Genomic DNA, 26104 nt, shown 5'->3' with positions numbered 1-26104 from the left:
GGAATCCTGCAGTACACAACACCAGCAGTGCCAAGGCTGAGAATCTCTGGTCTTAATCGGAAAGGTTAGCGCATAACCAGGATAAGCGTATGTGCAAATTCACAAGCCTTGCTTTGTTTTGGTCCTGAAGATCTTAATCAGCTTCTCTGGACTATGTAGTAAGCATGTTCCGGAAGGAGAAAAGTACCAGCTCCTGTACCCCACGCTGCATGCCTCAAGGGGAAATTGGCAAGTCCAAAAAACCAGTGAGAGTTCCAAAATTGTGTATATTGAAATAATTTCAAGTATACAGGAAAGTTGCAAAAATAGTACAAATAAACATATATATATATAGTAAATACATAAATATGAATATAAATATAATTATGTATATATATGTATCTTCACCCCAGTTCTCCAATTGTTAGCATTTATCACATTTGCGTCCCCCCCCCACTTTCCCTCCTTATTTTTCTTTCATAAATATGTAAGTTGCTTTATGATGCCTCTCTGTCTCTAACTATTTCAGTGTGCATTTCCTGAAAACGAGAACATTTCTCTCACCTAACCACAGTGCGACGATCAAAATCAGGAAATTAATGTTGAAACAATACTAGTCTATAGAACTTATTCAATTTTACCACGAATGTCCTTTACACAAAATAAGAACTATTTTCTGACCCAGGGTTCAATCCAAGATCACACACTAAATTTGCTTGTGCTATCTGTAGTCTCCTGTCATCTGGACTGGCTCCTCACTATTCCTTTGCCTTCTAAATCCCTGACATTGGAGAAGAGCATGGGCCAGTCATTTTGTAGAATCTCCCTCATTTGGGTCTGTCTTTTGTTTCCTCATGATTACATTCATGCTTTGTACTTAGCAGGACAACACATGTGGTATCTTCCTCCATGTGTCATATCCAGTGATACAAGATACCAGTCTGTTCCATTACTGATCATTTTAATTTTGGTCATTTGGTTAAAATGGTGTTACGAGGTTTCTCCACTGTCAAATTACCATTTTATCTTCTGGATTTGATAAGTATCTTGGGGGAGATTTCTCTGACAATGTAGGCATCCTGTTTTTCATCAAAATTTTACTCCCTTGTGTTATTAAATCAATGAGATTTTTGTTTGAGTTCCCTTGTCTTCTGTTGAAGAAAGAGGATGGCTCTGGGACATGTAAGAGATTTTGGATAAATTCCATACCAAATTCTCTTGGGATCCTAATCCCCCCAGATTATTATAAGGTATAACCATAAATAATAAAACGTAGAGAATGCAACTCCCTAATTTCTAGATATACCTTGAATACATCTTCTTTTGAGAAGGGAAGGGCTATTTCCCAATTAAACATCAAAGGAGACTTTTATAATCAGATGGAGAATTTCTGCTTTATTTGACGATCTTGGCAAAGACTCTGATTACTTGGGTTGATTTCTAATGGGCAGGGTTATTTGTAAATTTGAAAAGGTAATCCACACTTTATATTTTGAAAGGCAGTTATTCCCCAGACAAATCAAAAAATACTGTACCTATTTTCTGCTTATGCTGTCAGTTAAAATGCTTAATTCAGATGAATTTAGTAATCCTGTTTAAAGTTAACGTTGTCATTGACTAATCTAACAAAACTGCTGAAAATCTCTTATTTCACATTTTAGAGACTTTATAGAGAAGCTTGGGACAAGGACAAGACTCAAATCCACATCATGCCTGATACACCTGACATTATTCTGGCTAAAGCAAACTTAATCAATACAAGTGATGTAAGTTTCCAAATTCAGCATGTATTTCCAGAAAGATCATTTTAATTTCCTTTAATATTTATTTTATTTCTCAGAGAGTGAGTGAGAATGAGTGGGGGAGGGGCAGAGAGAGAGGAAGACCCAGAATGCAAAGCAGGCTCTGAGCTGTCAGCACAGAGTCCAACGTGGGGCACGAACCCATGAACCGTGAGATCATGCCCTGAGCCAAAGTTGGACGCTTAACCTACTGAGCCACCCAGGCGCCCCCAGAAAGCTCATTTTAATTGCTTCTAAGGCAATGAATTTATTTGGAAGTAAATTTGAATGTCTGAATCATTTTAATTAATAAACTACAAGTGACTTAGATTTCTTATTTAGTGGCTTTTAACTTGAATATCTAATTGGTACTCCCTGTCTCAGGCAGAGTTGAGGGTGTGTGCTCTCTGTTCCTTGTAGTCCTTTATTACACATATCATCGTAATGTAATGGTTTATATTGCTCTCCCATATATGGACAGGTATTTATCAGAGTCAGAGACAATTTGTGTTGTTGGTATTGGGCCTGCAGTGTTTAGCTAGTATAGTCCCAACACACATGAAATTTCAAATGAACAAGCATTAAAAAACCATGTAGGAGAATTCTATTTTTATTTTTATCATCATCATAGCATGATCTCCAGAAATCTGTAGGTGTAAAAATTAAATATTTTAAAGACAAATTCTAAACTCTAATAGAAAGACCTTAACATTAAATAATGTTTTAGAATAATGCCACAGATCACTGAAATATAAACACATTCCAAGATCAATAGGCATTTTAAACAATCTGGTTTCTGGATAAAATGCATTAAATTTTCACTTGTTTCATTATGTAACAAATCTGGAGAGACAAATTGTTTCACTTATACTTTTTAAATTCAACATTTAAAGTTTCCTCCCCAAAATCTTAGATTTAAAAAATTATGAAGGATTTTGTTTCCTACCTACAGATGCGGATCCTGCTATGGGCAACCCTATGTTGTAAAATAGACTATATTTTACAATGTCGTAGCTACATGAAAGAGACAGCCCATCAGGCGTAATTTTTCCCCACTAAAAGCATTGCTCTTTTCTAACAAAAACTTCTAATGAAACACTCCAAGGTAATTGGAAAATGGCACCTAAATGATGTTTTATTTCCTTTCTCTATCAATTTGCTTCTGCCTCATACACTGAAGTATTTGGGAAGAGCTGAGATTTAATTTTGTTGATCTGGGTAATTGAAGAGCTTTAAAGTTTAAAATAGGATCTGTAGCAATCAATGGGCATAATTTCCAATTACATTGGCATATTCTAGAGCAGATACTATTGTCGGGGATTCTTAAAATATTTAGCATGTTGCATTCATTCTGCTATAGTTGTTTATGGAAAACAGTTTTTCTCAAAGTGATTTTCATCTCTTAACAGAAACTCTACCGAATGGGTTATGAGGAGTTGAAGAAAAAAGGTTACGATCTTCCCCTTGATGCCATACCAATCAAAGCAGCAAAAGCATCTCGAGAAATTGCCAGTGAAGTAAGACTTTATCCCCTGTTTATACTGATTTGATTGCAATTTATCACTTTAAAGCATTCTCACTTTAATTTTAAATTGAACAGAATCTTCCAAGGAGTAACAAATTAAAGCAGAGTAAAATGATCCCAGAGAGGTAGGGTGGGATGAAGATAAACTCAGGTATTTGTAGCTGGAATTTGTGTGAAGTTTATTATAAATGAAACTTGTAGCGTGAGTTAGCATTTAATATTTCTCCTCAAAAAACTTAAACCTGTGATTCTCTAGGCTTTGTGAAATATTGGGAGTTAATGTGCTTTGTAATTGCAACATAAGTTAATCTTGAAAGGTTCAAGACCTATCTTTTTCCTTTAGTACAAGTACAAGGAAGGCTTTCGCAAGCAACTTGGCCACCACATTGGAGCCCGGGACATCAAAGATGACCCTAAGATGATGTGGTCCATGCACGTGGCCAAGATCCAGAGTGACAGAGAATACAAGAAGGACTTTGAGAAGTGGAAGACCAAGTTCAGCAGCCCAGTGGACATGCTGGGCTTGGTGCTGGCCAAGAAGTGCCAGACCTTGGTCAGCGATGTGGACTATAAGAATTACCTACATCAGTGGACATGCCTGCCTGACCAGAATGATGTCACCCATGCTCGGCAGGCCTATGACCTCCAGAGTGATGTGAGTCCAAGATTTTCCTTTGACCAACTAAAAACCGTGGCCGCTTTCCTAAGAATCAAATTTTCCCTAAAGTAAGGGGAGTTGAATTTACACAACTGAGTTCTATATCCCTAGATTAATGCCCACACCCTATCCAATCCCCAAACATCTGGAGGCACCATTACCCCACAGAGAAAGAGCTGGCAGAGCCCCCATTGCTTTGGTTAAAGACTCTGATATGTTGATCTAGAAGCTTTGGATCATTCTTTTTGTGCTGCCATTTTAGATGTTTTCCAAAATATGCTTCTAATCTGAATTTTCCATCGATTCATAAGACATACCAAAATTTATAAATGTCCCAAGCATTCAAGCATGAAAATGTATAGTAAAATATAATACATAATTTTATTTCTTTAGGGGCATATAATTATGCTTTACTGGTTTGTCACTTATAATTTCAGAATTTGTACAAGGCTGACCTTCAGTGGCTAAGAGGCATTGGCTGGTTACCCAGTGGTTCTCTTGAGGATGAGAAGAACAAGAGAGCTTCCCAGATTTTGAGTGATCATGTTTACCGCCAGCATCCAGATAAATTCAAGTTTTCTAGCCTTATGGACTCCATCCCAATGGTTTTGGCAAAAAACAATGCTATTACCATGAACCATGTAAGTCTTTTCTTCACTTGAAGGGGGTATTAGTGTGTGTGTGTGTGTGTGTGTGTGTGTGTGTGTGTGTGTGTGTGTGTGTGTGTAAACATGGTAATCTGTTTCTATAAAAGGAAAACCATATTTAATTCTTTTGCTTCCATATTAAAGTGGTATTTAAGTGCTGTATGCTTCTTACTGATATGAGACATCTAGGCCTAAAGGTGTCACAAATACAGGGGTGCCCAGGTGGCTAGTTGGTTAAACATCTGATTCTTAATTTCAGTTCAGGTCAATATCATGATCTCACCATGTGTTGGTTCGAGCCCTGTGTCAAGCTCTCTGATGACAGTGCAGAGCCTGCTTGGAATTCTCCCTTTCCTTCTCTCTCTGCCCCTTCCCCACTCACTCTCTCTCTCTCTCTCTCAATAATTAAACATTAAAAAAATTTTTTTCTAAAATACCAACTCACAGAGTAGACTGTCCTTACTCTCATTAAGAACGAGATTTTTTTAATGTATCTATTCATTACTAGCCTGTACTAGTCACATCTTTTTTGTTTGTTTTAGCGCCTCTATACAGAAGCTTGGGATAAAGATAAAACCACTGTCCACATTATGCCAGATACCCCTGAAGTTTTACTAGCTAAACAAAACAAAATAAATTACAGTGAGGTAAGTAATATATTCATGGTACGTGATGTATTTTGCTTATACTGCACTTTATGAATCAAACCTATGATGATCTATGTCTTTCTCAGAAACTATATAAACTTGGCCTAGAAGAAGCCAAGAGGAGAGGCTATGATATGCGACTGGATGCCATTCCCATCAGGGCAGCCAAGGCCTCCAGAGACATTGCAAGTGAAGTAAGTGCACCTGAAAAGTTCTTTGCCTTGGCTTTGGCTCAAAGATTGCTTTCTCTCTCCTGGTTATATAGTAGGGCAAGTAAGCTATGAGGTTAAAGTTCTTGCTAACAGTCTTTTTTCTAAGTAAATAGTTTTTAATAATGGTAATGAAATTCTCAACACAAAGGTATGATTGAGTCCATAGATGCATTTCAAAATATTGTCCATTTCCTGCTGAATTAAAGCATTAGATACTTGACTATAGTTAGACATCCTTTGGGCTTTTCCACCTGATATATTCTTATATACAATTGAACTCATTGTAGGATTCCTTCAGAAAAAAAACGCATGCCTTATGAACCAGTGAACCTACAAGGGCTGAGGGAATGGGACACATTATTCATAGTCCATCCACACGTACCATATGTTTACTTCTGTGTCCAGTGACTGGTTGCCAATATTTATTTTAAGTGATGGCTTGGCTCACGTTTCTAGAAATGTTTATCCTTCTATTTCATTAGTCTATAAAGTCAAAAATATTTTCTTTATTTCCAAAATATGGGAAGGTAACCCTCATAATTGAAAAATAAGTGTTCAATAATCAGAGAAAGGTTAAAAGTATTAACATATACCAACATAATGTAATACCTGCTGCCATTAAAATTCATGTTTGTAGAGAATATTTAATGACACAGAGGAATCCTTATGCAATAAATGAAAAAAGCAGGTATATACAATATGACTGCTATTCAGTTTTACTCTCTGTCATACACCCACACACACACACTACAAAAAGCAGTTTTATAATGGTTTTCACTGAATGGTAGAATAATGTCTTTGTTTTCTTTTTTTGTGTACATATATGTATTCTTTATTTTCTAAACGGTTTACAAAGTGCATGTATGTATATGTTCAAGAGGAAATCATTATATTTTTAATGAACAGGAAAATTGGGGCCTAGTAATTGCTTTTTACTAAAAGCTAAAATAGTTGTCTGTATTTCTTCTTCTAGTTCAAGTACAAAGAAGGCTATCGTCAACAGCTTGGCCATCACATTGGTGCCCGAGCAATACATGATGACCCCAAGATGATGTGGTCCATGCATGTGGCCAAGATCCAGAGTGACAGGGAGTACAAGAAGGACTTTGAGAAGTGGAAGACCAAGTTCAGCAGCCCAGTGGACATGTTGGGGGTGGTCCTGGCCAAGAAGTGCCAGACCTTAGTCAGTGACATAGACTATAAGAACTACCTGCACGAGTGGACATGCCTGCCTGACCAGAATGATGTCATCCACGCTCGGCGGGCCTATGACCTCCAGAGTGATGTTAGTATCTGAGAATCATAATGATGTGCAAAGGTAGGAAATCAGTGAATTAACACCCCTTGGAGAAGGTAGCAATAGGTGGAACCAAGCTTACCAGCTCCTGCAAGGCAGGAATAGCATTTCTTCTTTCCTTGTGAGTATTAATTATTTAACCTTCCAGACCAAAAAGGAGTATTGTCTGATATGCTGCCTGTCCATTAAACTGAATTTTCAAGAGTATTCTTTATTTCATATCGTTTAGATGAAAATGTTTTCCCAATGCAAAGATAAAATTTTACTGACTATTTTGTGTCAACAGAATATGTACAAGTCGGATCTCCAATGGCTGAGAGGCATCGGCTGGGTTCCTATTGGCTCTTTGGATGTGGAAAAATGCAAAAGGGCATCTGAAATTTTGAGTGATAAAGTCTATCGCCAGCCTCCAGACAGATTCAAATTTACCAGTGTGACTGATTCTTTGGAACAAGTGTTAGCCAAGAATAATGCCATTACCATGAACAAGGTGAGGTTTCAAATTCAGAGAACCAAGGCAGGACTCCTGACAGCAAAATCAAAGAAAAAGAAATATAATCAAGAAAAGAAAGAAAGCATTTATCAACAAAAGACTATCTATCTATCTATCTATCCATCTGTATCTATTTATCTGATATATGTGTCATTTATATTTAGTATTTACTTCATTAATTCTTTATGGTTTTGAGAAAAAGACATTTTTATGGAAGATCATCTTTGCATAAAAGATATTCTCAATTTCCTTTTGTTAACATACATTTCAGATTATCATAAGGCACTCAAACATCTGTTCTATGAACTGATTACTTGAAGATGTATCTACCATACATAATGTGTATAAAACGTACAACCTTTTGTTATTTTTGTTTATAAAGTTCTTGTGCCCCTGAAATTCTTATTAACTACACACTGAATTTTTTTTCCTGATGACATTACATATTTTCTTTGATAGCGTCTATACACGGAAGCCTGGGACAAAGACAAGACCCAGATCCACATCATGCCAGACACACCAGAAATTACGTTGGCAAGGATGAACAAAATCAACTACAGTGAGGTAGGAGCAGATACTAATTCTATGAAGTTTGCATGCGATTTCTGATTTCAGTTAATCTGTCCAAGGTGATGTAATACTAAATAACAATTGTATAAAAATCTTTTTTCTTGGTTGGTGTGAATAGCAACTCCTGCATTTTTGAATCCTCATCCTAAACATCAAACTTCAAGTAATGCAAATGATCCCTTACAAAGTGACAATTATAAGAACTAATGATTTAAGCAGTAACCATAAGAATAATCAAAACTTTTTCTTTTATTAATTTGTTTAAATTGGGAAATTAGCAATAGATTGTACATTTATCTCCTCCTAATGCCGTATCACTGTGCTATATCTATCTTCCATATATGATTTCCTTTTTCCAAATTGTGGTTTAAAGTCAAAATTTAAGATTTTTAATGTATAAAATTAAGTCAGGAACTAAAATTACAGTATTATCAAATAACACTGAGAGAAAGAAGCAGAAACAGGGGATCTGCCAGGGTATATATCAGCGAGTCCATTTCCTTTCCACCCTCTGTGAGCATGGAGCCATGTACCTTCATGTCAGAACCACAGATGTTTAACCCAAGAGGTCATCCCCTCTTCTACTACAAGAGTCCCCACCCAACAGGTTGTCATCCTGCCTTTGCTTAAGTGTTGTTAGTGACAAGGAATTTATCTCCTGAATCAGCCCATTCATTCTGAAAAATTCCATTAGAAGATGCTTGTAATGTACTGAGTCAAATATTTCTCTCTGCTGACTTCTGTAGTCTTCTGAGGCTGTGCAAAACCAACCTCTGCCAACTCCACGGAGATGAGGATAGCTACTCTGGTGCCTCCCCTGCCACCTCACCCCAAGTTCTCTTTCTAATCCAAACATCCACAGCTCCTGGGCATTCCTCACATGACACTCCTGCTAGAATGTGACCCTCCAAACCAAACAAAATCCTGCAAGTATAGAATATAGTTGACATCATATTGCCTCTTACGGACGTTTGGCCTCCATTTCTGCACCCTGTGCCTCAGGGCACATTGGCAGCAATATCACTGCCAGGGCACATGGAACTTGGGATCGACTGAAACCCTAAGACATTTTGCATGGGCTTAAGCTAGGGTTCCTCTAGCCTGAATTTACACATTTGGCAACTTAAATTCAGTTGAAAATCAGTTCAAAGATCAACATTTATCTCTGTGCAATTTCTTCTTCTTAGATTAAGCCTATTGGTTTAAGCCCGTGGAGATTGTTGTGAATCTGATTTTTCTGTCAGCTGATGTATGAGTTATTTCTCTCAGCTTTGTGCTACCAGCAAAGAAAATATTGTTTATTTGAAAACATAAGTCAACAATGTATTACTCTTCTGCATGACATAAGTTAGAGGATTTAGCTAGATGAGCCACCCTCTTAATTCATTTTATTTTGGGGAGTGCAAACTATAATTTTAGCACTTACGTAACTAACTCTCAATTGTCACCAGAAACGAAAAACATCCAGTCCTACTTGCAAAGCAAAAAGGAGTGAATTTTTTAGCAAAACCTATGATATAAGTCCTGTATTGTTACAGGAAAGCATGTATTGCATGTGTTAGAATCTCAGGAGACAAAGAGCCTCTGTAACTAGCCACTCAGCATTTCTGGAATTCTGGACTCTGTCTTTGCTGCAAAAGTTCAGAGATGCTGTAGTGTGCTGTTGGTTAGAAGAGACCCAGGGAGAACGCCCTGAACTGAATGCCTAACCTGCCTGATCTGCTTTCTCGGGCTTTTCTCTCTCAGCTTAGTTCAATTCTTTTGTAATTTTTATCTCATTGAGGATAGGAAGACAAAATACAGATTTGATTATGTCACTCTCCCTCAAAGTTTATTGATGGTTTCCTATTTCCTGTGGAATTAAGCACAAACTTATTTTAGCACCAAGCCTTCAGTCCAACTCCAGATTCTTTTCAGTCCTCTCTTGTACTTGTCCCTGGCACTGCTCCCCCCCCCCTTCCTTTGACACCCCTGCACCATCACTTCCTTGTGCTTTGATTCCTGCAACTCCCTCTGCCCCTGACTCCCATTCCAGTCTACTGAAATCATACTCATCACTCAAGGTCCAATGCAAAGATCAATCCCACTGCAGGAACTTTCCTGATTCTTAATTTAGGATTAATTACTCCTTCCTGGAGCTCTTTGCTAATAATATGGTTAAATCACCTCTATTGGTAGCCTCCTCTGTGGGTTATCAATCTTTCCATAACTTCCCCCTGCAACCCTGATGATGGGAGAGACCTCATACTCATCTTTGATTCCCAAGCACCCAGCACATTCACAGCACACAGTTGGGGCAGAATAGGTGTAGAGTGAATTAATTTCCATGATCAAGTCTTTGCCTCTTATCCACATTTTGCCACCTTAAGCCCATGAGTTTCAGCTTAATTTTTTAGATCTCTTCAAAACTGATTCATGAGGGGGTACCTGGGTGGCTCAGTCGGTTAAGCGTCAGACTCTTGGCTTCAGCTCAGGTCGTGATTTCATGGTTTCATAACTTCAAGCCCCACATCGGGCTCCATGCTGACTGCAGAGCCTGCATGAGATTCTCTTCTCCCTCTCTCTCTGCCCCTCACTGACTCATGCTGTCTCTGTCTCTCTCAAAATAAGTAAACTTAAAAAAAAACCTGATTCATGGTTGTAACAAAAAATTTTGAAACAGTGGGTAATATTTATGTTTCGGTAACTCAAGATAAGTTTTAAAATACAAAACAAAGCTGCAGTGTTCTATATACGTATCATTTTTAAGTCTTTAGCAAACAGTGCAAAGGCTTAGACCTCTCAAAATAAGATTATTATAGGCACCTAGCTGTGTAGAACTTGGTGAATTATTTTAGGCCCCTGTCAGTTTTTGGATATGAAAGTCAACATCTAACTGATGTATAATTATATATTTTTTTGCCCAAATTTAGAGTCTGTACAAACTCGCCCATGAAGAAGCAAAGAAGAAAGGCTATGACCTGCGAAGTGATGCCATCCCAATTGTGGCGGCCAAGGCCTCCAGGGACATCGCCAGTGATGTGAGTTTCAGTGTTGCCCCAAGTATATAATCAGTCTGAAGTGACACTTATACTGAACTAAATCTTCAAAAAGAACTTTCCTCACCCTTTGGAAATATGTCCTAATGTATTTATATGGGCTTTTTCAAAAACCTAGTTTTGAAGGAAGTGAAAAATTCGATGTTCAAAAAGCAGTTTATAATTTTTAGGATACAGTATGTTCAATGAAAACTGACCCACCAAAATCAGAGAAAGATCCATTAATGGAAATTATTAGAGTACAGCTGCAAGCTTGGAGATCTAAAAATTAATGCCGTGCTTATGGAAAGTATAACTCATAAACTTAAGTACTCCCAGTGAGAATCAGGTCGTGTCTTTGTATAACATTTTAATATATAATATTCACAAAATTCATATGACACTTGACTTTATAATTCACCCTTCTAAGATTGAAAAAGAACGCAGTTGATCTATACCAGAGGTGATTACTAGCCCAAGCTTGCACCCTTAATAACAGCTCCTGGCTGTCTAGCACAGGTTGAATAAAACCATCAACCTTTCATGGTGTCTCAGAAGATTCTTGAGGAACAGACCACTGCTCTAAATATCAAGGCCCACTATTTTGGAATATGATAATTCGCTGCCCATGATGTTGTGTTAGTGATTCCCTTTAGTTTATGTGTGTTGGACTGCCCCCACAAATGGATTTATGTCAACCATAATAACAGGAATAACTAGGAAGTGTTGAGAATTCTATGCGAAGAGCTTGACGTGCATTATCTTACTTACACTTCATAACTATCCTAGGATGTAAGTATTGTCATTATCCCTGTTTTGTGGGTTGCTTAAGCCACTTGTCTAAAATCAAACTCCTTGTAGGTGGTGGAGTTGAAACTCCAGACAACCTCATTACTTCCTGTTGTACCATATCGCCTCCTGCTGACCCATCTATACTTTCTTACTTAGTTATCTTTGAGACTAGAGGCATGTGTTTTGAATAACTGGCCCAGATCCCAGGACAACATCATTGGACTTGGAATAGTAAAAACATTCTTGGCCTATGTGGGGGTAGAACCCATGCATTTTCTGGAGCATGCTCTAACCAGTTGGACTGCTACATCAGCTTTACTAGTATAATAATACTAGTATTATATCAGTACACTAATGGTATACTATTACTTTATGATAGTATAGTAAGTAACTAGTATACTAATACTAAACTAGGTCCTTGACATAGAGTACTTCATCCTTCTAGGAACCAGGTACCCATTCTATGACTTATTATGCACACCATGTTACCAAGTGCGACTCTTTCCTGACATACTTTTAGTGCCTAAAATTCATTTCTCCAAGTTCCCTTATTCAAATGGCCTTTCCCCCTGTGAGCACTACCTGCCTCAAGAATTATTCCTTATTACCAAGCCATAGGTGATTTTGAATATGCACTGCAATTATACAGATTCCATCTATTTTCTTAGCTCTATAAGCTTCAAGCGTAAAGGTCAGGATAGCAGCTTGAGTTAGTGCTTATTAGAAAAAGTCAACTTATAACTTTGACGTAAGCAAGGTGATTTTGCACAGACTTTTGACCTTCAAGGGCTTATGATAAAAACCTGATTTGTGTGTTTTTGTGTTTTTGTCTCAGTACAAATACAAAGATGGTTATCGCAAGCAACTAGGCCACCACATCGGAGCCCGAGACATCAAAGATGACCCCAAGATGATGTGGTCCATGCATGTGGCCAAGATCCAGAGTGACAGGGAATACAAGAAGGACTTTGAGAAGTGGAAGACCAAGTTCAGCAGCCCAGTGGACATGTTGGGGGTGGTCCTGGCCAAGAAGTGCCAGACCTTAGTCAGTGATGTGGACTATAAGAACTACCTGCATGAGTGGACATGCCTGCCTGACCAGAACGATGTCATCCATGCTCGGCGGGCCTATGACCTCCAGAGTGACGTGAGTACAGCATCTATAAAAGAGCTGTGTTCAGCTATATAAAAGTTATCCTTTATATGCAACCCATTGGCATACTTAAGCTAGGATTTATTGATCAGTGAATGAGATTTGAATCAGTGTATAGTTTTATTGCTTTATTATGTGTACATTTAATAGGCTTTATAAGGAAGGGAAGTTTACAAACTGGATTTGGTCTTTTAAAAACAAAACTGGAATTAAGCAATGTTCAGAGTCCACCAGGTGGAGACATTTTCTTTTATTTTTTTAAAGGGGTGGAAACAACACATTTTTATTAAAAAAAAAATACTCAATTTTTTTAGCTTCTTTGCAAACCAGATAAGGTTATAATTAGTAGAATTCTAATGCCTGTTACGGTGCTAATTGTTATTATTATGAAACAAAAGAAGTTGCTGTATTTGTAAGCTATTGGATCAGTTCACTGACATTTTCTTCTCTTAGCACAGCTCTCTGTAGAGGGGTCACATGGTAGCTAGTGCTGCTGCTTTTAATATCAAATCTGGGTGTGAAAAGCACGTTTCCTACAGCACATAGTTTACAAATGTTTGAAGGGATTCTTTAAGCATTAGAGGATTTTGGAAAATAAAGTTAATTTTTAATTTATTTTATATCTATGTTTAATTATTTTAATTAAATTAATTTTTAAAATTAATTGGCCATTACTAAAAACTGTACAGCCCACCTGTGAAAATGCCCACATTTGTTCTGTAGTTTTTGACATACAGAACCCTGTGTTTTGCAATTGTGTCTGAAAAGAAAAGCTTTGCCTGCACATGAGTTAAAATGGTTAATGCCACCCATGGAGTTGACAGCATTGACAGACTGCTTACATCTATTTGTTGAGTGCCTTTTCAAAATCAATTTCCCCCACACTGTGATGGGGCCTTAATGGTTATTTGAAAGTTAACAGTCATTGGAAAGTTAAAAAGCACTCCAGAGGTATACAATGTTATTGCTTTCATTCTTGCTGTTGTTATTTAGGGAGCAATCCACATAGTAATCCATTAGGCCAATTCCAATAGGCTTTTTGTGTAGACTGCAAAATATCAATCTGTATTTTCTTAGTTGCTGTTATGGGTAAAATCCTTCAAATGAGCTGGGCAAAGGTCCAATTCCTTTGTTGTGAAGTAGTTAATACTTAATGGGTTAACAAAAATCCTTAGCAGAGAAATGATGTAAAATAAATTGAGAGAGGGATGCTTGGGTGGCTCAGTCAGTTAAGATACTAGCTCTTGATTAAAGCTCAGGTCATGATCTCACGATTCAGGAGTTCAAGCCCCACATTGGGCTCTGTGCTGAGAGCTCAGAGAATGCTTGGGATTCTCTGTCTCCCTCTCTCTCTGCCCCTCCCCCCCCCCCGAAAAATAAACTTAAAAAGAACACAGATTTTTGTTTAAAAACAACAAATCAAGAGAGAAAGGTATGGAAAGACAACTCTGGAAAGAAGTCCATCTTCTTTTTTTAAAAATTTTTAATGTTTATTTTTTAGAGAGAGAAAGAAAATGAGTGGGCAGGGGAAGAGAGAGAGGGGGACAGAGGATCCAAAGTGTGCTCCATGCTGACAGCAGAGAGCCCGATGCAGGGCTCAAACGCACGAACCGTGAGATCATGACCTGAGTCAAAGTTGGATGTTTAATCAACTGAGCCACCCAGGCACCCCAAGAAGTCTACCTTCTTGTCCTGAGAACTTGGTGGAAAGAATCTGGGGCCTTGGACCAATGAAATGAGCACCAATTGCCCTGAGCCTCAGACAGTGTTAAAGCCATGAATTTCTGCCTCAATGTATCAGGGGCTCTACATCATTATTATATATTCTTTTTTTGTTGTTTATTTCTAAAGAGCTCTACAGATATTTTGAAACATAAGAAAAAATACATAGAAGGCAACGAAATCCAACATAATCCAACCACTGAAAAAGCCCACTCCTGCTCATGTAATTTATCCACATACGTTGTTTTATGTTTTCCTTCGTGTAATGTTATATTAAGTACCTTTGTACAAGTCATCAATATTCTTTAAAATAAGACTTTTAGTAGCTGCAGAGAATTTCATTTGACTAGGCCTCACCTTTATTGTTGGACGTATCTGTGGTTTCTCCCACTCTGGGTTGGCATTGTTTTCCTGTACACATGGGCATTATAATAACATTCACTGAACTGACGGTAATTTGGATCAGTCCTGTCCTTACCACCAGAAATATATGATCACTTTTTGTTATGGCTAGGAGATGTTTCTGGGTCATTTTTGAACATAGCGCCTCCTTTAGTCTAACACAATGAGCTTATTTTCCACGAAAAGACAACTACCAGTATTGTATGTTATTACTGATGCATTGGCATTTTTACCATAAATCTTTTAAGTCTTGCTGAAGAGTTTGTTCCATTTTCGTCTTTACAGAACATTTACAAATCAGATCTCCAGTGGCTGAGAGGCATTGGCTGGGTCCCCATTGGGTCTGTGGATGTGGTCAAGTGCAAGAGAGCTGCGGAGATCCTGAGTGACAACATCTACCGCCAGCCTCCAGACACGCTGAAATTTACCAGTGTGCCTGATTCCCTGGAACAGGTGCTGGCCAAGAACAATGCCATCAATATGAACAAGGTGAGCCCCAGCTACCTCAAGCTTCTCTAAGATGCCAAAAGATGCTATCATACTCTAACGACTAGTGCAGTTAAAATTATCCATTGAAGTGTGTGTAGGGTCATATTTATCTCCTAAATTATATACTCAAAATCCTCTAATTTCTGTTATTCCCAATTTTAACTTTGATCACTAGTGTTACAACTCAAACCTCCAATTTAAATACCTTGTATCCAAGTTCGGTTTGTTTTTCCTAATTAGATTAATAATAATCATGCTTAACTTTTTATAATTCCCATTTCAAATAGTATTCTATCAACATCTTCTTTGGCAGCGTTTATACACAGAGGCCTGGGACAAAGACAAGAGTCAAGTTCATATAATGCCTGATACCCCGGAGATCACGTTGGCACGGCAGAACCAGCTCAACTACAGCCAGGTTAGGGCAAACTCCTGTGGTGCAGCCCCACACGTTTTATTGTTGTCACTGTTTGTTTTCCTGTACTTGCTTCTATGGAGGTTGCTGCTGTGCCACAGCAATCATGGTGCCTGTGGCTCTGTGACGTGAACACTCAGCCCATCTAGCCTTTTATTTCTAGGTTGAATATTATCTGCTATAGGATTCCGTGGGCAAACTGAAGTTGCATTTTTAGTTTATAGCCATTGCTGGTGTGGGCCAAGGGGACTGAATAGTATTTTCTGCATCTCCAAGGGGGTAGGATAGCCAGATAAACTAGTGACCCAATATTTCCACTGAAGCACTATTTGTCATTTACCTAAAATACAAGTCCAACTGAGCTTGCTATCTTTTTATTTGCTAAATCTGGCAATCTGCCCAAGGGGACCTCTGATAATATGTAACTTTTCCCTACCTGGATCCTCAGTACAACTGAGAGGTAAAACAAAGGAGTATGAATAGAAGTTGAAATCTCACATTTCTTACAACTAAAGTTAAGTTCAAGGATACATTTGGATGAGAACTAAATGAGCCTAACTGAACCTCAGAATTAGGTTCCCATTTGGTCAGAGGCCACACTAGAGAAGGGCAATTAGCTACACTCCCCTCAGGGGTAAGGTCTTAGGGCTTAGAGACCAGAGAGACAGAAGGGGCTGGGCTTAGTCCCAGAGGGAGCGGGTCAGAGCTGAGTGGGAAGTGTCTAGTCATCCCATCCCTGCTAGTTAAATAAATCGGTAAGTCCGTGATTCACAGGCAGAGAGTAAAGGATCAGAGAAAGGAGAAAGGTCAGAGAAAAATAATTGAGCTTCTTCTATAGAAAGAAAGCTTCAGGTGTGGGAAAGAAGTGTTCTCTATTAACAGCACTGGGGTTTTTTAAAGTAAAACGCAATTTACTTTAGGCACATGTTTTACTAATATGATATAGACAAAATTTAGAATCTTAAAGTCGTGATTATAGTCCAGTTAGCTGTTTTAAATTGTACTTCAGTTTTTTCCACCTTTCTTTTTTAAACATTATAAAGTATTACATGATTGTGGAAAATGTTTTAAGCAATAAAGAAATGAATAAAAGTATGTAAGTATATATATTTTATATGTAAACTAACAATATTAAACATTGTTCTGCAATTATTTTTTCACTTAGAAATAGATATAGATTGGTCTGTAAATTGATCTAGATTACTAGATTACATTAATATATGTTGATATGCATAATATAACAAACTACATTCTATATATTAATTTTTAACATATATGATAGATTAAAATATCAATCGATGTAAATATCCATTGATCTCATTGATTTCTAAAGCTATGTGTATGGGGTTTTTTCAGTAAGATATAATTTATTTACTTTCAAAATTGCTGGAAATTTAGTTGTTTATAGACCCTCTCCTTTTTAAAATTACTTGGAATGTCACTTAATAATCTCTAAATTGTTGCTGTCAAACCTTTTACTTTCACTCTGACTTTCTATAGACTCTGTATAAACTCGCCAATGAAGAAGCAAAGAAGAAAGGCTACGACCTGCGAAGTGATGCCATCCCGATCGTGGCGGCCAAGGCCTCCAGGGACATCGTCAGTGATGTGAGTAGCCACACTCCATGTATGTACATGGCTGGATAGGATTGGGAGCAAATGATCATTAGTACAGCAGGGAGATGAATCTATGTGCCAGTTAAAGCACACATATTGTGCTTTAAATGAAAAAATGTTTTTCACTGGAAAAAGCTCTTTTATATTTTTAACTCCAAAAACTTTAATATTCAGGTCCCATAGGTGGAGGTGGTGTCCTAAACTTTATTATAAAATTGAATTTGAATCTATAGTTATTCATATCTACAATTATAGATATTTCTTATAGAAATAAGAAAAGGCCAGAAGAGAAAAAAATAATAATTTGGTTACGTGTGTTGGCTCAATATCAGAAAAAGACCTGGTTCAGCCAGGTCTAGGAAAATGTACCTTTCCTTAATCTTGCTCTGGATCTTTGCCAACTGTTTCTTTGGAAAATTACCTTAAGTGATTCCTTTTGAGCTCTTTTTAAACGAAAACAGAAAAACAAAGACAACCAAAAACAGTAAAATGGTGATCCTCATTTCTTGCTCTCTCTGAAAGAAGTGAGTCCTTCGATGAAGAATTATACATATACATTAGGATTTGTGTGATGTTATTTCCTAAAATGAAGAGAAAATATCCATTCAGCACTTACCACCATCACCACCACTAAAATGCTTTCTTGTAGTTATATAATCTGTTTTCTCACTTGAAGAATCCCAAGAAACCCCAGCCAAATTTGATCTCCAACAGAGCAGGGTATGCTGAATAGAAAAGGCAAGCCAGCCCATTTTAGGGACTCAGGTGGTGCAGTGAAAGTCAACAGAGCTAGATTTGGGAGGTGGGAGGGGTGGGCAGAGGAGGTAATATGATACCTGTGGCCTGGGAAGTAGCCTTCTCAAAATCAAATGTAAAATTTCTGGGTTAGTGATTTCACTGGCCCAAGATAAAGAAAAGGTAGTTTATGCTTCCAGTTGATTTTCTGGAAGTGTTGCTGCCTTTTTTTTTTTTCCCAAGGACTTAATGTCTGCAAAACCTTAGAAGTATGTAGTTGGCCCTGTCTTCCCATTAGAGTATTGTTGTGAAGTCAACTCAGAGTTTAGGATAAGGAAACAAGTTGGTATTCAGATGGTTCCAAATTTAAAATAATGATGTTTTAAATCACCAAGATTTTAGCCCTTTCTAACATGTTTGCCTTTTAAATGACTACTTTTCAGTACAAATATAAAGATGGTTATCGCAAGCAACTAGGCCACCACATCGGAGCCCGAGACATCAAAGATGACCCCAAGATGATGTGGTCCATGCATGTGGCCAAGATCCAGAGTGACAGGGAATACAAGAAGGACTTTGAGAAGTGGAAGACCAAGTTCAGCAGCCCAGTGGACATGTTGGGGGTGGTCCTGGCCAAGAAGTGCCAGACCTTAGTCAGTGATGTGGACTATAAGAACTACCTGCACGAGTGGACATGCCTGCCTGACCAGAACAACGTCATCCATGCTCGGCGGGCCTATGACCTCCAGAGTGATGTGAGTACTAAGACCCGTTGTATACCACCAGTGACCATGCTTACGATGGTAATACACAGTGATACATAGATAATGGTCTAGGATTAGTTAGAGCCCTCAGAAGTAATAACATTTTTTCTCTCCACCTCTCATTCACTGGGCTTTGCTTTTCTTTTAGAGAGAACACGATCCCATGAAAGTGTATCTAATTTGGCTTCATATTTTATATGTTTAATGTTTATTTATTTATTTTGAGAGAGAGAGCAGGGGAGGGGCAGAGAGAGAGGAGAAAATCCCAAGCAGGCTCTGTATTGTCAGTGCAGAGCCTGATGCCAGGCTCAAACTTACAAACAGTGAGATCATGACCTGAACCGAAATCAAGAGTCAGTTGCTTAACCAACTAAACCATCCAGGTGCCCCTGGGCTTCATGTTTGAAAAAGACATAGACATGATGTTTAGCTATTAAAGTTTTTCAGTCTTTTTTATTTTAAGAATTTTTTTTTAATTTTTAAGTAATCTTTATACCCAACATGGGGCTCAAACTCATGACCCCGAAATCAAGAGTCATGTGCTTCTCTGACTGAGCCAGCCAGGCACCCCAAATTTTACAGTCTTTTTCTTTCATTTTTAAAATCAAGTGTCATAACAGCTTACCTAAGACTTGCTTTTGTGTTTGATCTCACCAGAACATTTACAAATCAGATCTCCAGTGGCTGAGAGGTATTGGCTGGGTCCCCATTGGGTCTGTGGATGTGGTCAAGTGCAAGAGAGCTGCGGAGATCCTGAGTGACAACATCTACCGCCAGCCTCCAGACACGCTGAAATTTACCAGTGTGCCTGATTCCCTGGAACAGGTGCTGGCCAAGAACAATGCCATCAATATGAACAAGGTGAGTCCCCAGTTTGGGGGAAACTAAAGTAGAACCATATGCCCTTGAGAATATCTATGGTTAATTTAGTCTTTTAATTGTTTTACAATTGCCATATTGTCTTTAGTGGTTTGCTTGCATTTTCTATTCAGTTACGTTAGGATTCCAAAAATGTATGTGGGAATTTCTGCTTTGACATCTCTTGTGAAAGAGCCAGAGCTAAGAATAGGACAGGTGTTTGGTGTTCAGTTTGTTTGAAGTCAATGAGAGTAATACATGGTTTGATATCAAGGTTTCTTTCCCATTGGGTATTTATCTAAGTGAGTTCAAAACTAGCAAGTCAATGTGAATCTCCATAACATTCATCAAAAAGAAATCTGGAGATGGCATATCCAGTTACATTTGCCATTAACAGACAAATAACAAACAAAACCATGGGAAGGATTTAATGTAACCACAGTGCATATGGTATATATGCTTGGAAAATACTTGCTTATAATTGAATTGGAGGTGATAGTGTAACAAAACACACACACAGGTTTTCTTTTCATATCTTAGTCTGTGTTTCCATTTAGTGGCAATAAATATCTTGTAATAGCAAAGAGATTTGGAGTGTTGGTATAAAGTACACAGCATAGACAGGGAGGAGCCTGGCTTCCAACTTTGTCATGAACTCTAAATTAGAAACTCTTATTTACAACATTGTTTTTCTCATTCATTAACCTGTTTATCATTCACAGCGCTTATACACAGAAGCCTGGGACAAAGACAAGACCCAAATTCACATCATGCCTGATACACCTGAAATTATGTTGGCAAGACAAAATAAAATAAATTACAGTGAGGTAAGACCATTTGTTTTGTTTTCTTGGTCTGACCACATTGATTTTTTGCTGATGTAGTAAAAACGTTAGAATTATGGATTTAATTCTCATGTGCACCAGTTGGCTTAGTTTTGATTTTTTATGCCCATCACCTTACCCTGAATATATGTGCCATTTTTCAAAAAGGAGATACATAAAATGATACAGAAATAGATAAATACAAAAATATCTGTGTCTCAGGAGGAGAAAGAAAACTATCAAAGTCAACTATTAATGATTGAAATTCATTATAATTTTAATTAAAAAATAATGATTGCTATGTATCAGATTAGCACTTCAGTATTCTGTGAGTTTTTCTTCAGTTACCTCACCTGTGAAAATGGGATAAAAATACCTATCTTGAAGAATTTTTGTGGTGGCTGAATAAGGTAGTATATATAATATGCCCAACGTAGGGCCTGGCACAAATAGTTGCTTAATAAACTTTAACTTCTTCCTGTTACCATGCAAATTAGATTTATTTAATATACTCAAAATAACTTGAGCTTTATTTACAAGAACTGAAATGAGAATCCTCAAGTCCATCCATTTCAAAATTGCCTGAAGACAATAAAATATATTTTTTTATGTGTTATCTCCAGCCTCACTAAACGTGTCATCATATATCTTTGCAGTCCAGAAATACTGCTGCAGGGACAGCTTCTTGCCCAGTTGTACTTGCCAAAATCAACAATTACTGGTTTATTCAAGAAGAGATTGTTTTCTCACAAGTTTGTGTGTCTTCGTTTAAAAAAAGGCGGGGGGGAGGGGGCGCCTGGGTGGCGCAGTCGGTTAAGCGTCCGACTTCAGCCAGGTCATGATCTCGCGGTCCGTGAGTTCGAGCCCCGCGTCAGGCTCTGGGCTGACGGCTCGGAGCCTGGAGCCTGTTTCCGATTCTGTGTCTCCCTCTCTCTCTGCCCCTCCCCCGTTCATGCTCTGTCTCTCTCTGTCCCAAAAATAAAAAAAATTAAAAAAAAAAAAAAAAAAAAAAAAAAAAAGGCGGGGGGGAGACTTTTCTTCAGTTTGAGAACACTAGAAAATTAAGCACCCATTTTCAAGACTTGACCATCTTCATTCTTTTATCTGTATTGACTACTTTTATTTATAATCAGCCCTAAAGAAGAGTCATGCTTCATTTAACCGTGACAAGTGACAAGTGAAATGAAGAGGGTACGATTTCCCTCCCTCTAACATTATAAAACAGACCTGAGGACAAGCCTGATCATAAGTATTTGCTTGGTCTTGGCTTCAGTCATTTTTTGAACGAACAATTTTTCTCTTGGCCACAGAGCTTCTCTGTTCGTTGAGCTTTTCCCAAGAGGTCTGTCTCACCCCAGACAGATGAAGTTAGTTTCTACCCCAAACTGTAATGACACTTTTAAGCCTCTGTCTTTTGTTAAAATGAGGTCAGATGAGGTAGGTGTTTTTTTTTGTTTTTGTTTTTGTTTTTTAGCTGCTGAGAGGAAATTAGGCTTTTATTTCTGCAATTTTCAGCTGGATTCATTTTCTTTAAAATGGCATGATCATGTTAATTGCCTAAGGACTATCTTCTGAAGATTAGATTTCATAATGGCTCACTTGAATTTTTTCTCAACCCAATTGGTACCTTCATTCCATACTCAATAAATGTAAACAAAACAAAGCAACCACATCTTTTTTTTCTCTCAAATTCTCATTTACCTATTCTAGTTCTCTTGGGTAAATTACTTACCAAACAAGCTTTAAAACATAGTCTTGATGGTAACCAAAAGCGTTCTCTTCTTTGAAGCCCTGCATCTTTTTCAAATGTTGAAAGAATGAAATAAATCAATTTGTTTGGCCTAAAGACATGAGATGATTTAAACACATTTTTTCCACTTATGCAGAAGGACAGAGTCCTCAAAGGAAAAATATAATAGACAAACTATTTGACTCTCCAGTTACGGAATAAACATTTTAGAATTTTTTAAGAAGTTCAAATGCCCTTGGGATTTTAGCTTAAATGTATCCAATTTATTCTTATTTTTGTTTCAGCTTTTCCTTGTAAAATCTTGGGAAGAATGTAATTTGTCATGTATTGATGATCTACATTAAAAACATGTAATAAGTTCCTTCTAAGACTCAAGTCATTTAAAAATTAAATTATCTCTGCATCATATTTAAAATTCAGACATTATTCCAATATTTTTAATTCAATCTAACATGAGAATGGGGGGTAATGATGAAGCAATTAGTTTTCACTATTTCTGCCACATGTTTAAAATTTTTCCTTACATTTAAAATTTTGTCTTCATGCAGCCTCAACAGTGACAAAATACTGAACATTATAGAGTAGGAAGAAAGATAAAGCCCTAAAGAATTGTAGGTCATTGTTGTTTTCCCCTTAAAACCATAAGCAATTTCTAAATCCTTTTCCAGAACTATCTACAGGTTCTGCATCTACTTGCTCTGAAGCAGTAACTCTCTTAAAAGAGGAAAGGGAGGAAACTGAAATTAAAGATTAAATTATTCCATCATAGACCACTTTAAGAACTATGTCTCTGTTTTGGGGTATAAAGATGAGCTACCTTCCAACTTCAGGTGTCCTTGAGGTAACACAAAGTCTTTCCAGTGGGTACTCTGGCTTGCGGTGTTATAAACAAATCACTTTAACAGGGAGGGCTTCCCTTCCCTACTCTTCTAAATTACCTGCCTGAGGGGCCCTGCCCTCAGTGGTGTCCACTTCCTCTTTCTTAGCCACTCTTCTCTAACTTTCAAACAAAAAGCACAGATTAAAGGCCTAAAAATCTGCGAGAACAGTCAAATGCCACTCGTGCTCCTGAGTTGGATTCTAGGTAGACAAACAATATTGCTATAAAGGACACTACTGGGACAGTTGGTGGAATTTGAATATTCACTGTCTATTAGATAAGAGTATTGTGTCAATATCGAATTTCCCAAATTTAATAAATATATTGTGGTTGTGTAAAAGTGACTTTTTTCTTAGGCAATATATGCTTTAAATATTTAAAAGTGAAACCCATGATGTCTACAATTTACTCTTAATTGGTTCTTATAACTGAAAATAAGATTTAAAAAAACAAATATACATGCCAAACATACACACATAAAAGAGAAAGAAAATAAATATGGCAAAAGTGCTAATAATTGGGTAGCTGGGTGTTCATTGTACTATTTTAAAAAAAAATTTTTTTTTAACGTTTCATTTATTTTTGAGAGAGAAAGAGACAGAGCATGAACGGGGGAGGGGCAAAGAGAGAGGGAGACACAGAATCGGAAGCAGGCTCCAGGCTCTGAGCCATCAGCCCAGAGCCCTACGCGGGGCTCGAACTCACGGACCACGAGATTGTGACCTGAGCCGAAGTCGGACGCTTAACCGACTGAGTCACCCAGGCGCCCCCATTGTACTATTCTTAAAACTTTTCTGTAGGTTTGAAGTTTTTCAAAATAAGGAAAATATACATTTATAAATATTAAAACATACATTAAAATATTTGACCAGATAAGATTTTTTAAAGATTTTATTTCTAAAAAGAGGAAAAAAAAAAAAAGCATACCTGTTCCAGCAGTTAATGTGGTACATGCCTGAGTGTATTTAAAAAAAAAACAAAATATCTGCCAAACAATTTAATTCATTAATATCCACCAAAACCTTTTTCAAGGTTTTCAATCAAGGTACTGTGATTTCCTATAAATCACAAAAGTAACATTAAGAGATCCAATAAATTTTTACTTTTTATGTTTAAAAATTATCACAATGCATACTTTATTATTGATTAATTAAAAAACAATATTAGCAATTATTTTAAAATTTATCTTAACAGTATATAGGATTTGGTCAAATTCTTGTGGGTGGCTCACAAGCAAAAAGTGCTGAATGAAGACTTCTAGTATAGGTGATTTGTTTAATGTACTGGTTCTCAAACTGTGTTCCCACAGCACCTGCATTCCACCTTCTATGTGTATCTATCCTATCGTAGAAACTGAATAGTGGGTGTTTTTCCAATTTACAGAATAAATTATCAAATATATTTTAATTAGTTTTGTGTTTTTAACTAATAAATTAACAATTTATAATTAAAATTTTTAAATAAAAAATTAATAATTATGGAGCAAATCAATATTAACAAAGCCATTCAGGAACAGATTATCCTTAGTTCAGCACTATTTGGTTGTAGACACATACATATTTAAGGTGGTGTTGTGTATTGTTACGTAATCATATTCTTTGCTAGTAAAATTGTCCCTAATTCAAATTTGGAGTTAAATCAACACTTCTTGGTTGTTTGATGAGAAGAGCAAGGGCTGAACAATCCAACACATTTGAAAACTATTGACTTCACGTCTAAAATCTGTAAGGATTTGTGTAAAGAGAACTTGCAGTGTTAAAGCCTGCCAGATGTAAAATCTCAGCTTAAATAGCTTGGATAAATAGAATGTAAAAGAAAGAGGGGTGTGTGTGTGTGTGTGTGTGTGTGTGTGTGTGTATGTGTTTAAGATTTAAAGCTGAACATATTAGTGCAGTTAATTCTGCATCCAAAGCAGTCTTCTTTGGACAAAAATACATTTTTAGAGTGAAAGTATTATATCTAAAAGCTACTATTTCTGGGACGCCTGGGTAGGTAGTCAGTTAAGTGTCTGACTCTTGATTTCAGCTCAGGTCGGTAATCTCACTGTTTGTGAGATCAAGCCCTGTGTCAGGCTCAGCACTGACAGAATGGAGCCTGCTTGGGATTCTCTCTCTCCCCTCTCTCTGCCCTTCCCCTGCTTGTGCACTCTCTCTCTCTCAAAATAAATAAGATATATATATATCTTATTATTATATTATATATATATATATATATATGTATATGAACGAATGAATGAATGAATGTTGATACTTCTTTCCTCAGAACTTCTATCGCCAGGCCATGGAAGAAGCCAAGAAAGAAGGCTATGACTTGAGAAGTGATGCCATTCCCATTGTGGCTGCCAAGGCCTCCCGAGACATTGCCAGTGATGTAAGAGCTGAACAAGTCCTTCCCTTTGCTACCAACAGGCCAGCCCTCTGTGCAGGGAAACACAGATGGATGTCTCTGTAGTCATCATCCATGGATCTGTAGTCTTCCACCTTAACTGCCTTCACTGTACAGGCAAATAAATTAGGGTTTGAGACAGTAGGTAACCTGCCCAAGATCACAAGCATCTTTGAGACAAAGTCTGGACTGGAATGTAGTTCCTTTGATTCCTGTCCTTTGGTCTTTGTTTAATAAGATTGGGTACCTTCATTAAGGCTAGATGGACATATGTTGAGCTAGTAGCTCATAAAACCTCATGAGCTCTCCTCAGGATACACTCAAGACAAAGATGCCAGGAAAGGAGCGGGATTTAATGGAGTTCTCCCTCCTGACTTGAGGAAGGACATAGGATAGCAAAAAAGATATGTCTGCATGCTGAAGGATCCACAAAATCAATATTCCTTTACCTTAAAAGTGAAGATATCAGATTCCTGGACAACTTAAATATTA

The 26104-nt window shown here is 37.4% G+C and overlaps 1 protein-coding gene across 1 annotated transcript in view; it reads left to right on the top strand.

The window, feature by feature from the left end:
• Positions 1 to 26104, top strand: part of NEB (nebulin) — a 223788-nt gene that overhangs the window by 73259 nt on the left and 124425 nt on the right. The window contains exons 53-66 of the mRNA XM_042948758.1: positions 1641 to 1745; positions 3170 to 3277; positions 3629 to 3940; positions 4381 to 4584; positions 5133 to 5237; positions 5324 to 5431; positions 6423 to 6734; positions 7033 to 7236; positions 7699 to 7803; positions 17300 to 17407; positions 18595 to 18906; positions 19573 to 19776; positions 20496 to 20600; positions 25490 to 25597. Coding sequence (XP_042804692.1) covers positions 1641 to 1745; positions 3170 to 3277; positions 3629 to 3940; positions 4381 to 4584; positions 5133 to 5237; positions 5324 to 5431; positions 6423 to 6734; positions 7033 to 7236; positions 7699 to 7803; positions 17300 to 17407; positions 18595 to 18906; positions 19573 to 19776; positions 20496 to 20600; positions 25490 to 25597 — 2400 coding nt within the window. The remainder of the gene's footprint in view (positions 1 to 1640; positions 1746 to 3169; positions 3278 to 3628; positions 3941 to 4380; positions 4585 to 5132; positions 5238 to 5323; positions 5432 to 6422; positions 6735 to 7032; positions 7237 to 7698; positions 7804 to 17299; positions 17408 to 18594; positions 18907 to 19572; positions 19777 to 20495; positions 20601 to 25489; positions 25598 to 26104) is intronic.

The sequence above is a fragment of the Panthera leo genome, chromosome C1 (assembly GCF_018350215.1).
Source record: "Panthera leo isolate Ple1 chromosome C1, P.leo_Ple1_pat1.1, whole genome shotgun sequence".
NCBI lineage: Eukaryota > Metazoa > Chordata > Mammalia > Carnivora > Felidae > Panthera > Panthera leo.
Note: the sequence above shows the minus strand (reverse complement) of the source record. Positions and strands in the feature narration are given on the sequence as shown.